Source organism: Somniosus microcephalus, chromosome 10 (assembly GCF_052327205.1).
Source record: "Somniosus microcephalus isolate GS21.2 chromosome 10, FLI_Smic_1.0, whole genome shotgun sequence".
Lineage (NCBI taxonomy): Eukaryota > Metazoa > Chordata > Chondrichthyes > Squaliformes > Somniosidae > Somniosus > Somniosus microcephalus.
In genome coordinates this window covers 205,654,693-205,669,779 of record NC_140996.1, presented here as the reverse complement: position 1 = coordinate 205,669,779, position 15,087 = coordinate 205,654,693, and the positions used below count along the sequence as shown (strand labels likewise).

Here is a 15,087-nt window from a genome sequence, read left to right as displayed (position 1 = left end):
GTATGGTAATGTGTTTTCTGATCGCCTATTGTCTGTATATCCTCTGCACTCCGCCCTACACTGTTTCCACCAGCAAGGTGTGACGTTGTGGGTGCCAGCCATATTAGCAGCCACAGATCAGTTTAGCTTTTCCCGAGTTAACATGATCATCTCTTACAATATGCAAGTGACTCAGCGATGTCGACATTGCACCACCATTTTAGGCTAACAGGATCCTCCATTTTAGATTGACAGGGTCCTTGGCCATGCGAAGCGAGTTGTTACCCTATTTTTGCATTCTATATCCTCATCACCATCCAGATTGGTGTCTGCAGATTTAATCTAACCATGCAGGAAACAAAATTCAGATATCTTAAAGGCTGGGTCTCTTTTTCTCTTGAAAAGAGAATGCTGAGGGGTGACCTAATAGAGGTCTTTAAAATTATGAAAGGTTTTGATTGAGTAGACGCAGAGAGTGTTTCCACTTGTGGGGAAGAGCATAACTAGGGGCCGTCAATATAAGATAGTCACCAAGAAATCAAATAGGGAATTCAGAAGAAACTTCTTTACCCAGAGAGTGGTGAGAATGTGGAACTCGCTACCACAGGGAGTGGCTAAAGCAAATACAGGAAACTTTTTTTTATCCGGGACCGGCGTGGTGCCGGTTTATCAAAAAGTCCGGATTACAGAGAGGTATAGTAAAAGGTACGAGAGCCCCATACACAGCAATAGATCCAAGCTTCCCTGTTGCTTAGCAACAGGTGCAGGAATCCCGGCCACAAGTTCCAGACGTCCCTGTTGCTTAGCAACAGGTGCAGGAACTCCGGTTACACAGCCACAGATCCAGGAACGGCCACTAATATGAAGTAAAACTTACTTGAACCTACTCCTGAATTTTGCCGGTTAACACAGATTTCCGGTTATTTAGGTGCCGGTAAATCAAGAGTTTCCTGTAGTATAGATGCATTTAAGAGGAAGCTAGATAAGCTTATGAGGGAGAAGGGAATAGAGGGTTATGCTGATAGTTAGATGAGGAACATAAGAAGTAAGAGCAGGAGTAGGCCATACGGTCCCTCGCACCTGCTCCACCATTCAATAAGATCATGGCTGATCATCAACCTCAACTCCCCTTTCCCGCCCGATCTCCACATCCCTTGATTCCCCTAGAGTCCAAAAATCTATCTATCACAGCCATGAATATATTCAAGGACTCAGCATTCACAGCCCTCTGGGGCAGAGAATTCCAAAGATTCACAACCCTCGTGAGTGAAGAAATTCCTCCTCATCTCAGTCTTAAATGGCCTACCCCTTATCCTGAGACTATGCCCCCTAGTTCTAGACACTCCAGCCAGGGGAAACAACCTCTCAGCATCTACCCTGTCAATCCCCCTTCAAAATCTTGTATGTTTCAATGAGATCACCTCTCATTCTTCTAAACTCCAGAGAGTATAGGCCCATTCTACACAATCTCTCATCATAGGACAGCCCTCTCATCCCAGGAATCAATCTAGTGAACCTTCGTTGCACCGCCTCCAAGGTAAGTATATCCTTCTTTAGATAAGATGACCAAAACTGTGCACAGTACTCCAGCTGTGGTCTCACCAAGGCCCTGTACAATTGTAGCAAGACTTCCTTACTCTTATACCCCAACCCCCTTGCAATAAAGGCCAACATGCCATTTGCTTTCCTTATTGCTTGCCGTACCTGCGTGCTAGCTTTCTGTGTTTCTTGCACAAGGACACCCAAATCTCTCTAAACACCAACAGTTGAAAGTTTCTCACCATATTTTTAAAATATTCTGTTTTTCTATTCTTCCTAACAAACTGAATGACCTCACATTTCCCTACATTATGCTCCATCTGCCACCTTACTGCCCACGCTCTTAGTCTCTCTATATCCCTTTACAGACTCTTTGGGCTGGATTTTACCTGCCGAGATGAGTTGGGGGCGGGACTGCTGCCTTCTGGGTTCTAGCCCCGCCCCCAGCGACGTCTGATGAATAGATGCTATCTTCCCCTGATTGGCCTTGTTATGCCCGCCCTGCGGGCTTGCTGGCCAATTAAGGGAAAGCCGGTGTCAGATGACATCAGTGCATGACGTTTTATCTGCCGGTTTTCTTAAAGGGACAGGCCCCATAATTTTTTGACAGATGAATTGTCAGTGTTTGACAGCATTGCGGTGCTGCCAAACACTGACAATCACTGTCTAAAGGTGAGCCCTTGCACCCAGACTCACCAATGACTCCTTAGGAGAAAGCAGATGGCAGCTGCACGTGAGATTGCAGAAGCCATCTGTCAATTCTCCCGATCAGATGAGGCTTCACAGAAACATCAAATCTTGTCACCTGCAGATACATATAAACAGAATAAAAATATTTCTCACTACATTCTCTCACCTGTCATACTTACCTGTGCACCATTGCACCTCTGCAGCTGTCATTTGCACACTTACACTACAGCAGACCCACAGCTCGCCTCGCTGACCCTGGCGGGGTTTCTCGCTGTCGGGAAGGCCGCATCAGCAGGCTGAAAATGGGGAAAAGCCTCTTAACTGCCTGTTAACTACCTGTTAACAGGCAGTTAATTGGCTCTAATCCCCTTCCCGCCGCTAGGGGACAGGTCCCTGCGCAAGTCGGGGTCCCGCCTCCCGGGAAGATGGTTCAGAGGCGGGTGGGAGCGGTGTTGGGACCCTCTCCCAATTTTTCCCATTTTGCCAGCAGACCCGCCTCCGGGCTGGTAAAATCCAGCCCTTTGTGTTCTCCTCACAGCTTGCTGTCACACCAAAGAAGCCATCCCCTATGGACAAGCCCTGCGAATACACAGGATCTGCTCAGATGAGGAGGAACGCGATGGACACCTACAGACGCTGAAAGACGCCCTCGTAAGAACGGGATATGGCGCTCGACTCGTCGATCGACAGTTCCGATGGGCCACAGCGAAAAATCGTATAGACCTCCTCAGAAGACAAACACGGGACACAACCAACAGAGTACCCTTCGCCGTCCAGTACTTCCCCGGAGCAGAGAAACTACGCCATGTTCTTCGCAGCCTTCAACATGTCATCGATGACGACGAACACCTCGCTAAGGCCATCCCCACGCCTCCACTACTCGCCTTCAAACAGCCGCCTAACCTCACAGACTATCGTTCGCAGCAAATTACCCAGCTTTCAGGAGAACAGCGACCACAACACCACACAACCCTGCCACAGCAACCTCTGCAAGACATGCCAGATCATCAACACAGATACCATCATCACACGTGAGGACACCACCCACCAGGTACATGGTACATACTCATGTGACTCGGCCAACGTTGTCTACCTCATACGTTGCAGGAAAGGATGCCCCGGAGCATGGTACATCGGCGAGACCATGCAGACACTGCGACAATGGATGAACGGACACTGCGCAACAATCGCCAGGCAGGAGTGTTCCCTCCCAGTCGGGGAACACTTCAGCAGTCAAGGACATTCAGCCTCCGATCTTCGGGTAAGCATTCTCCAAGGCGGCCTTCGAGACACACAACAACGCAAAATCGTCAAGCAGAAACTGATGGCCAAGTTCCGCACCCATGAGGACGGCCTGAACCGGGATCTTGGGTTCATGTCACGCTACATGTAGCTCCACCTGACGTAGGGTCATCCAGACTCGAGTCGTCGTTGGCTTGTTCTCTCTACACAGATGTGGCCGGACCTGCTGTGATTTCCAGCAAAAAAAATGTTTTTTGTCTTTTTTTGTTTTTCACACAGACCCCAATATCTGCAACATTTGACCCCACCTCATTGTTCTTTGATGTAATATTTTCCTGACTGACCTGTTTGGACACCATTCACACCTTTGATTGCTGTGATTATCTCTCTGCCGAGGTGTGATAAATGGCAGTTAGAAAGATTACCTGTAAACATCTGACATTATTCTTTGACTATATAAGCTGTGTCTTTATGCATCTCCACTTCACCTGACGAAGGAGCAGCGCTCCGAAAGCTTGTGACTTCAAATAAAGCTGTTGGACTATAACCTGGTGTTGTGTGACTTCTTACATTTGTCCACCCCAGTCCAACTCCGGCATCTCCACACCACACCTAGCTTTGTATCATTAAGGAAGGATGGGAGGAGGCTCAAGTGGAGCATAAACACCAGCATGGACTGGTTAGCCTGAATGGCCTATTTCTGTGCTGTGTACAGGAAACTCTCAATTTACCGGCACCTGAATAACCGGAAATCTCTGTTAACCGGCAAAATTCAGGAGTAGGCTCAGGTAAGTTTTACTTCATATTAGTGGCCGTTCCTGGATCTGTGGCCGTGTAACTGGGGTTCCTGCACTTGTTGCTAAGCAACAGGGATGCTTGGTCTGTGGCCGGAGTTCCTGCACCTGTTGCTAAGCAACAGGGAAGCCTGGATTTGTTGCTGTGTACGGAGCTCTCGTGCCTTTTAACTATACCTCTCTGTAATCCGGACTTTTTGATAAACCGGCACCACGCCGGTCCCGTCGGTGCCGGATAAAAAAGAGTTTCCTGTATTCTGTATAATTCTTTAACGTACAGTGCCAATCAAGGTATAACAGTCCATTCAGCCAGCCTCTCGCCCATCTAATTAGATACCTTAAATTCAAATATGAAAAGGGTAGGCAAGCATAATGTTGCCAAGATGCACAAGGTTGGTTAACAGTTGGGGTGTGGGTGGGAACTGAATGTAGAGTGCTGCATGGAAGTGATGGTTAGAAGTGTATTTTATTTTTTTTTAAACCTGATTTAAGTTTTGTGCTTTTTTTTGGCAGCTAACATGTTACCAACGACGACATACAGCCCCACCAGTCAAGAGAATGGTGTGTTAAATTCCCGGGACGCTGCGCGGCATACAGCTGGAGCTAAGCGGTACAAGTACCTCAGGCGGCTCTTTCGTGTTAAGCAGATGGATTTTGAATTTGCCATGTGGCAGATGTTGTACCTATTTACATCCCCACAGATGGTATACAGAAATTTTCACTACAGAAAACAGACCAAGGACCAGTGGGCCAGAGACGACCCTGCCTTCCTAGTTTTGCTCAGTATCTGGTTATGTGGTAAGTATCCTTTTGGAAAAGGTTCCCTTACAAGAAGCCCTATTATTGGACATGAATGATGATGTGAAATAGAGCATACTGTCTGTTGCGTGGTTATACAAGGATGCTGCCATTCTAAACTTGAAGTTCTTTGAGTCTTACCCTCAATCTTACTACAAAAATACTATTGTAACATCGAGCGATTTTAAGGTTTATTTAGAGAATGCTGTAAATTACATTTTTTGTATATTTCTGGCTATTACAGAATCATAGAAACCTCAGTGCAAATTAGAGCTATCCATCCACTCTGATTCCAATCACTGCTTTTAATCTGTACCCTTTCCTGGTTTTTGTTCAAATGTCTATCTAAATCCCTCTTAGGTTCTATAATTGATTCAGCTGGGATAGCCACTTGTAGCAATGCATTCATTTCCTAATAGTCCTTTGTGTGAAAATTCTTCTAATCTCTCTCTCTGCTTCTAGTAGTAATCCTAAATTTATGCCTCCTTGTTACCAATTCAACAAATGTGAATTTTCACTATTTACCTTCATGAAACCTTTGATTCTGTTAGATCCTCCTTAGGATTCTCTGCTGCAGTGAATTTAACCCTAGTTTTTCAAATCTCTAATCATAACTGTATTCTTTCTTCCCTGGTATCATCCCAGTAAAAGAATTATACTCCTCTTCCATGGCTCCAGTATCTAATATTGTGTTGTAACTAAAGAAGTCTGGAGCTTGTTAAATACTGGGTGTCCTATATTGCTGACTTGGAACCAGTCAGTGTACAGTATAATGGCCTGACTTCGATCCCATCACTTAATGTGGTTGGCTATTGCTGTGCTGCTTCTAAAGCATGTAACCCTTCAATTAAAAAAATAAATTGTTCAATCTAAAGGACTGTAAGTACCACTATTCACCAGCACAGAATATGAATTGGGTACTAGCTGATGTCATAAATACTCAGCTGGTGACTTTGGAGCTTGTGGATAATGAGGCACTTGCTCAATATTAATGTTCCCCCCTGTAGGTACTTGAGGATATTCAGCTGCAGAAGTGGATTGAAAATTCTGATTACCAAATTGTGTGCGTGCGTGTTTTGCCTATCCAGAACAAACTATCATAGAGTCATAGAGTTATACAGCACAGAAAGAGGCCCTTCGGCCCATCGTGTCTGCGCCGTCCATCAAGCCCTGTCCAATCTAATCCCATTTTCCAGCATTTGGTCCATAGCCTTGTATGCAATGGCATTTCAAGTGCTCATCCAAATGCTATCACTATATCCTAAGTGATTCCAAAGTTTTTGCTTTCACTACCCGACCTGGAAGTTCATTTTCATGTTCATCACTCTTTGTATGAAGAAAAGTTTCTGATCAGTCCTAAATTTGCTTTTAACCAGTTTGAATTTGAACCACCTTACCCGATTGTCCTGGTTTAACGTGACGTAATTTTCTGTATTTTCAATCATCCATTACTGTAAACATTTAAGTAAACACTTAACAACAATCCAATAAATCCAACCCATGTGGCCTAAAGATGTAAAATGTAACGCTATCCCACTTTAAGGTAAAAGATTTCTCATAATAAATATTTCTTTCACCATTACCTGTTCATTTGGAATATTGCAATTTTTAAAAACCCTAATAATGATTCCACGATGGTGCAATGAGTTTCTTCGGTGAGTAGCTGAGCGGTACAGACCAGAAGGCCCCAGATTTGATCCATGCCAGTGTCTGCTAAGGTAGTTATTCTTAGCCAGGGTGATTATAACACAATAAAGGGTTCAGATTTCGCAAACCGTAAGATTATGGGGGAGAAATTCGGTATCGCCCCGTTTGGGGAGCAATTATCGGCCTGGCAGTAATTATCGCCTCCGACTGCAAACTTGGCTTCTATCGCCCCTGGAGGTGATTGGAGCACTAAATCAGGCGCTAACGCCGAGGAGCGAGGCGCTACCTCAGAGCGCTGGCGAAGCTCATGTGATGTCAGTCAGCAATGGAACACAGACACACACGCGCTAGCCAGCTCTTAAAGGGGAGGGTCGATCTTGCTCTCCCTGCTCATTGCAGCCTTGAATCTCGGCCTGGAGAGACCTGCACATCAAATCTGCTGGAAAGAACAATGGAGAGGCCCAGGGAAAGAGCTCAGAGTGCAGCCCCATAGTCTCTTCTAAATCGATGCAAGGAAGGGCAAATCAAAATGAACCTGCAAAGTGCAGCTCAGTACCCAAAACTCCTTCACACAGCGTTGAATCTCTCCAGAAGTCAGTCAGTCTCTCTCTCTTTCAGAATGCGTGGTGCAAAAATGTCGCTGACAAAAAAAGTCAGGAAGCGGTCGCCTTTAAATAGCGCTCCAGTCCCTTCCCAATTGCAAAATGTTCCCCTCAACCTGTCGTTGCTAGCGGCAGGGGGCGCCACTCAATATCTGGTCCGGGGCGTTGCACACTCGACTGACGTCACGATCTGCAGGCGCAGGAGATCGTGGCGGTAGTGTTTAGCACCGCCGCAAAATGTTTGGTCAATTTTGCGAGCGGCGCAAACATCACTGCGCCCGGGTGCTAGTTGCTTTGCGCTCCATTAGCGCCCCCTATAGGTCTACTGTAAGTGTATTGTGCATTTCGTAAAGTTGTATTGCTCTTTTGGATCAGTAGTTAAACTTTATGCCAGTTTTTAAGATGTCAGTTGCAAATGAGTCCTTTGGTTAAAAAGCAAACATATAACAACACATTATGATGAAAATATAGAAGAATTCACCATGAGAATGAATTTTTGTTCTTTGCAGTTTCTACCATAGGTTTTGGATTTGTGTTAGGAATGGGATTTTTTGAAACAATAAAGCTTTTACTGTGGGTCGTCTTCATTGACTGTGTAGGAGTTGGACTACTGATCGCAACGTTAATGTGGTAAGTTTTAAAAACACTTCATGTTAATATCTTGTACTGGCTACTAGCAATACCAGGCACAGGAGACAATATAATGAGCTTGCAGCCAGGAATAAACATGCAATCAATAGCCTGATTCTGTGCTAATGCAATACTTACACATGTACTTTTCAGCAGGGGACACTATAGCTGACTAAACTTATACATTTAAGACTGTGGCTGCTATATCATTGGCATCTGCTTGCCTGAAATTCACTGCTTGCTTAATCAGTGAAACTTTCAGTGGCTTGACCAGCAGCAGTATAAAATATAACCTGTGCTGTTTTGTAGTGCCAATTACAGTATCGGCATAAAGAAATGCTGTAAATTAAAGAGAAGTGAAAGTTACTGTAAGTATTGTTATCTCTAGTTTGCTGGGTTTTTAATTTCATATTGCTGTTGCTTTTTTTTTTTACAAATTCTGTGTTGGGTATAGTCTTGAAATAGGTTCAGGACCTGAACTGGTGCTTTAAGTAAAATTGCTTTTGAAATCTTGTAATTTAAAAAATAATCAAATTATCCTATAGTTTGAATTGGGCAATTTTAACAAAACAACATAGGAGGTGTGGTGATTTACATAATTTCAATCCAAGTTAACAGCGAATTCAAATGAATGGACTTTGAATTAAGGGGAGACTGTGTATTTCTTTTGCCCCATTGGGAATTGTACTGCAGTATATGCTATCCTGAGGTTAAAGCTACAGTATTACTCCCCCCGCTGACTCTGTGGGTAAATGCATCGCCCACCAAGGCTCGTCCATTTAGGTCAAGAAGGTCGAGGGTTGAATCTGAAGTTCAGTGTCTGGTCTTTGTTGAGTTTGCTAATGTCAGCATTCTGGACATATGGGTTGGAAGAATCAGCAGGCCTCCTGTTCCTGATGACTATCCACTGACTCCTGCTGGAAGTAGATTTAAACGATCAGTATATTCTACATTTAGTAATATTGTGATCGCCACTCCCTAGATGTTCAACCATGCTTGCTTCTCTTATCTGCTCCAGTTCATTTTCCATTCCTAGGTCTAGCAGTGCTTCCTCCCTTGATGGGCTTCTTGTATACTGGGTCAGAGAGAAGCCTTGCTAACACTGTAAAAACTCCATTCCCTTTTATTCCCTCTCTTGCCAGTTCATTTGGGGGTAGTTGAAATAACCCTTGATTTTGATTTTTTAAATTACTAATTTCATAGATTTACCTATATATTTCTCCCTCCATTTTCTTTGCACTATTTGGTAGCCTGTGGTATACCCCTAATAGTCTGACCGATACCACCATATCCTTTATCTCAATCCATATGGATTCTGTTTCTATCTCTTTATTAGTTATGTCCTTTCTTGCTAGTGCCATTGTTATTTCTGATTAACATAGCTACTCCACCACCACCTTTTCTATATTATATATAAATTATAGCCTGCAATATTTAACCACCAATCCTGTCCAAGCTGCAGCCATGTTTCCGTTATTGCTATTACATCTGTTTCCTCACTTCTAATTACTGTCTCCAGTTCCCCTATTTTGTTGCTGGTGCGCTGCACAGGCAATTTAATATGCTCTTATTTTTCAGTTATTTTACTACTTCCTATGACCTTTTCAGCTCTCTGAATATTTGGTTTTTTTGTACTCTGGCCTTTGCTCTCCCCTTTTTCTTATCATTTAGGTTACTATTATTTCAACCCCAACCCTTACCTCCCCTTTACTAGTTTATGTTCCTTTCTACAGTCCTATTTGTCCTTTCCAGCTCAGTTCAGGTGCAACCTGTCCCAGAAGTACAGCTCCATTCTGTCCTAGTACTGGTGCCAGTACCCCATGAACTAGAACCCTTTCTTGTCACACCAATCTTTCAGCCACACATTCACTAGCCTGAGTTGTTTATCCCTATGTTAATTAGCATGCAGCTTGTGTAGTAGTTGGAATATTACCACCCTCGGTCCTAGCTCCTGTTACTCCCTTAGCAGGACCTTATCCTTGTTCTTTCCTATGTCGTTGGTTCCGACATATACCATGACAACTATTCTTCCCACTCCCCTTCCGAGTTCCCTTCCAGCCCTCCTGGACTCTTGATCACAACTGCAGAGGATATGCCCCTAATTATTGGATCCCCTAAGACTACAACCTTTCTATTCTGCTACCCACCCCCTCTTGAATTGCCTCCTGCTCATCAGTACCGGGTGTAAACTATGCAGATATTCCTCCCCCCCTCCCTTATGTGTCAGGTTATCTCTATCTCACACACCCATCACCTCTGTTCTTGTCAACTGCTACTGGTTGCCAATCCACCAGTGCATTAATTTCAAAATCCTCATCCTAGCCTAAGATTCCCTACATGGCTTTGCCCTGCATACCTCAAACCTCTTCCAGCCCTGTGTCCCAGCTTGTAACTCTGCTCCTTTGACTCCAGTCTATTGTGCCTCCTTTTTTTTCCCCTGCCTCACTCCATTATTGGTGTTGGACCCTTAGGTTGTCATGCCCTTAAACTCTGGAATTGTCTTCCAATCCCCTCTCTTGCTCCTGCGTGCCCTATCTTCAAAAGTCCCCACAAAACCTAACTCTTTGAACTCAGCGCTGTCCTTATTGTTTGTTTCCCATTGGGACCATCTATACATTAAAATGTTGATATAAGTCCAAGTTTCTGTTCTGTAATGTGCACGTTATTATATTTTGTTTCCAGGTTTATTACCAACAGATATTTGATGAAGCCTCAAAGTAAAGGCTACGATGTGGAATGGGGATATGCCTTTGACATTCATCTAAATGCTTTCTATCCACTTCTTGTGATCTTGCATTTTATTCAACTGTTCTTTATTAACCGTAAGTCTCCTGTTTTCTTGTTTGAAAACCTTTTACTTTCCCAAGCACTGTAAAATTCTTCAGTTTTGTTCCAGACTAAATTTTTCCACTATGTATTAAAAAAACACTGAAAATTTAGTATTTATGGGGAAGAAATGATTCTTGAAATTTTATGGGCTTGAAATGAACACTGGTCTGGCACAATTAGTGATAGTAGAATCCTGCATACTGGTGCCAACACTTACTTGCAGTGCTGTCCTTTTAGAAGCTGCGCACAAGTCTCTCCTGGTGGCTCATTTGAATGTATCTTGTGAGAAGCTGAGCCATACGGGTCCCAGGTTTGATCTCGACCAGAGTGGCAGTAGAGGTGCTGCAGTGGGGCTGATTAATGCTGGTTGGGAAGAGAAAGGTTGGACAGAGTTCCCACATCCGATCACTATCCATCAATCCCTGCTGGAAGCACACAAGTGTTGGCATTGGTTGACAGGATTGGGCTCGGTTGTGATGTTCCTGAGGTCGAGTAGTCTGACTGATGCTCAGCATCAGGGCTCACGCATGAATCGCTGATCATTTGGGCAAGGTGCTGGAGAGAGCCTATCGAACTGTGTGCCAGCTAGGAGTCAAGTCCTTCAGTACAGGAGCCAATTGGTGGGGAAAGAACAGAAAAATGTTAAAGCAAGAAACTTCCCTGAACTCCCTTTTCCACAACACCTTATAGCGCCTTTAACATAGTAAAACGTCCCGAGGCGCTTCACAGGAGTATTTACACACAAAATTTGACACCGAGCCACATGAGTTGTTAGGGCAGATGACCAAAAGCTTGGTCAAAGAGTTAGGTTTTAAGGAGCATCTTAAAGGAGAGAGAGGCAGAGAGGTTTAGGGAGGGAATTCCAGAACTCGATTTAATGTCTTCAGTTTTTTTTGCAATATAACAATAACTTCTCATTACTGATCTTGTCTAAATGTAAGCTCTGATGCAGCCACTAAATATATTCACAATTTGCAGTGCATGTGTAATTCATTGCAGTGATGTAATTGATAGTGGACCATAGGGAACAGCTCCGAAACAGTCAGCTCCAGATTTCACCAAATCATCCGAGATGTTTATTACTGATCTTGCTACATCTCGCCTTACATTTGCAAAGCTAAGCCTTTATGTCAAATTTTATGACCATCGGTTAAACTGGCAGTACAGTTGCACAAAAATGGGCCTAAATTCTACTAATGCTGATTTTAAAAAAAGATTGTTCCATAGCAGAATTCAAGGCGCCGGCATATCGTCATCTTCTCAGGGCAACTAGGGATGGGCAATAAATGCCCACGTCCCAAGAATGATTTTTTTAAATTAAGCTTTTATAGTAGGTGGTTTTCTTTGATTTTGTGGATAGGTTTTGCTTTAGTAAATGTAAAAATGAGAGAAAAAATGAAGCTTGAAACATCTGATCGGTGCCAGCCATATTGAGTAAACGAACGAACATCTCGTGGCTCGGTGTCAAATTTTGTTTGTTAACGCTCCTGTGTACAGTGCCTGACCTACCAAATGTCCCATTTTCAAATAGAACTCACAAGCAGAGCGCTGGTGCAGAATACATTGTCATTTGCTTGTTCAGTCTGCCTGACGTAGTGATATAACATTTATACTGAATAGGTGCAATGTATTTTCACTGGGGACTTTTGAATTCAGGCAGACCGGGGTCTTGTCTTGGTTTTGAGGTTGCTAAGTGAAATGAGATTAACCAGTCGCTGGTCAGCTGACCCAAGTTCGTACCACAAAATTGCAGTACTGTTAAGGAATCTGAGCCAGAATTTATCTATAAAATAACTGGTTTGGGCTGCATTAACACGTTTAATAGAATAATAATCCAAGGTGCCCAGGTACTTGTACTGTGCAGTTTTCTGCTGTATGTTGCTGTCGGATCTTTGTTCATGAATCTATTGTAATGGAAACATTTGTGATGCAAATGGGGCTAATATATATTTATGTGCAGGTAGTGATGGGTATTTAAACATTTTTATTTAATTAATCCTTAATATTTTCTTTGCAGATATTATCATCAGAAGTGGGTTTGTTGCTTACTTTGTTGGTAACACCTTCTGGCTGGTTGGCATTGGATATTACATCTATGTTACTTTTCTTGGATACAGTGGTAAGTATAAGTTTTGGATGCACTTTTTTATAAACAGAATGAGAGGAACTAAATTGCAGAGATTTAATTCCTTCACGTGCATTCATTTTTTAAATTCTCTAAAGATAGTATCCTCAGACACCAACACCCCCTGGTACCGCACTGAAACATCTATTCTGTGTGTGAGCCTTGGCAAACATGCCTTTGCACAACATCTACATGCGCTTTCCAGCAGATGTCACGCAATAGCAATTAGAGTAGAATTCTGGTTGATTTTTCATTGTTCCTAGCATGAGGCTAATTGTAGCATTCCTAACTAATACAGCCTGTACCTGCACCCTTCCTAGTCTGTATGGCTCTTTATTGCACCTGGTGGTGCATGGACCCATTGAGCCATCTGTGCCACCTCCGAGACTAAGACTAAGATTTTTTTTTTACTATTGCCTGTGCCACAAATTGAATCAGTTGCTCTTGGGGATGATTGTCCCTTTCTTCCTTCCCCCGCCCCCCCGCCAAACCACTAGGTACTTGTTCATCACCTGTACAGCACAGCCGAGATTGGGAACTCTATCTGGAATCCAAGGAACTGGATCAATGCCCAGTGAATCTATACCAGTTTCAAATGATGTGTGTCCAGATGGTATTAGCTGAATGCATAAATGATTGGTTGCTGGATTACAGGAGACTGGAGATGGTCCATATAATGCCCCACGTGCCTTATTTCCCTTAGTCACATGTTTATTTTACAGCACAGAAACAGGCTATTTGGCTCAACTGTTCTGTTCTGGTGTTTATGCTCCACACTAGCCTCCTCCCACCCTACTTTATCTAACCCTATCTGCATATCTTTTCTCCCTCATGTAGCCATGTACTTATCAAGCATATTTCTTCCTTCAGCATTGCCATTTCTGAAGAACACTGTTGCCCTAATATATCCATTTGCTCTCATCATCATTTTGTACTTGCTGTCTCTGGGGCTGGGCTGGAACTTCACCAAAGGACTGTGCTGGTTCTACAAGTACAGAGTGCAGTAGAAGACAATCATCTAATAAAACATTTGCTCAATATTTTTGTTTTTGCTGTGTTGACTATGTGTAATGCAGCTTTGCCATTTGTATAAGTTGTAAATAAGTTCTGTACATACTGATACTTGCATCTCCAGAGACATTTGCGAGAGAATTTCAAGTGTAGAACAGCTTGGTTTTTAAATGTTTGGTGAATTGTGGCAGAACTTTTTCTACAGTGTGAATGGTAGAACAGTGAACCCAGCAACCAGACCAGATTGTATATTTTATATTTATCAAACCTTTCAATGAAGTACATTCCTTCAACAGCAATAGTTCTGACCGGTTTTTTAAAATCATACCTTATTAGGAAGCTTTAATAAACATTTGCTTTGTGTCTTTCCCTACTTTGGCTATTCGGTCTTTGAATTTATTTATATGGGAGGGGGTGGGAAGAGTGAGCAGCCCATCTGGATGGGACTGGGAGGCACTTAATTGTGGGTGGGGAGATAGGAACAGGGGGGAAAAAGTTGTCTTTTCACTTTCAAAGTAAATTTTTTCTTGATCTTAGTTACTATCCTTCTCCCCTTTCGAGCTGGTTTAAAGCATACGATAGGATCAACAAAAACATAAATGAATTTCTAAACTCTCCACAAGCTCAGCAATCTCACTGTTGAACACACCTCCTATGCAAGCTGCAAAACTCATTATGAATGATTTTTTTTGTGGGTGAGTGGGAACAAATGTTGTAGTATCTGACCTGGTGCGTGTGTGTTAACACGTTTGAAGGCCTAACAAAAGTTCTGCATTTTTAACAAAAATAAAGCACTGATATGAATAAAATCTTGCTTCTAATTTCTTCTGTAAACTTTATATGAATTATTAGGGCTGATAAGTTGCTTGTGCATAACAGAACTGACATCACCAGGTACTATGAGGGCAACAACAACTTGCATTTAAATAGTACCTTTAACGTAGTAAAATGTCCAAAGGTGATTCATAAGAGCATTATCAAACAAAATTTGACAAGGAGCCACATAACGAGATGTTGGACAAGTAGAGATGGGTTTTAAGGAGCATCATAAAGGAGGAGAGAAGGGGTTTAATGCTCGCTAGAGCTTGGCCTAGGCAGCTGAAGGCATAGCCACCAGTGGTGGAGCGATGAAAATCGGGGATGTGTGGGAGGCCAGAGTTGGAATGGTGAAGAGAGCGAGGAGGGAAATGAGGCCATGGAG

General features: G+C 43.1%; 1 protein-coding gene across 2 annotated transcripts in view; it reads left to right on the top strand.

The window, feature by feature from the left end:
• unc50 (unc-50 homolog (C. elegans)) overlaps positions 1-14,695 on the top strand; it is a 30,988-nt gene extending 16,293 nt beyond the window's left edge. For both annotated transcript variants that reach the window (XM_085999511.1, XM_085999512.1), the window contains 5 exons: positions 4,758-5,042; positions 7,801-7,921; positions 10,604-10,743; positions 12,768-12,869; positions 13,746-14,695. In XM_085999511.1, the coding sequence (XP_085855637.1) occupies positions 4,763-5,042; positions 7,801-7,921; positions 10,604-10,743; positions 12,768-12,869; positions 13,746-13,882 (780 nt within the window). In that variant the 5' untranslated portion in view covers positions 4,758-4,762 and the 3' untranslated portion in view covers positions 13,883-14,695. The remainder of the gene's footprint in view (positions 1-4,757; positions 5,043-7,800; positions 7,922-10,603; positions 10,744-12,767; positions 12,870-13,745) is intronic.
• The last annotated feature ends 392 nt before the right edge of the window (positions 14,696-15,087 follow it).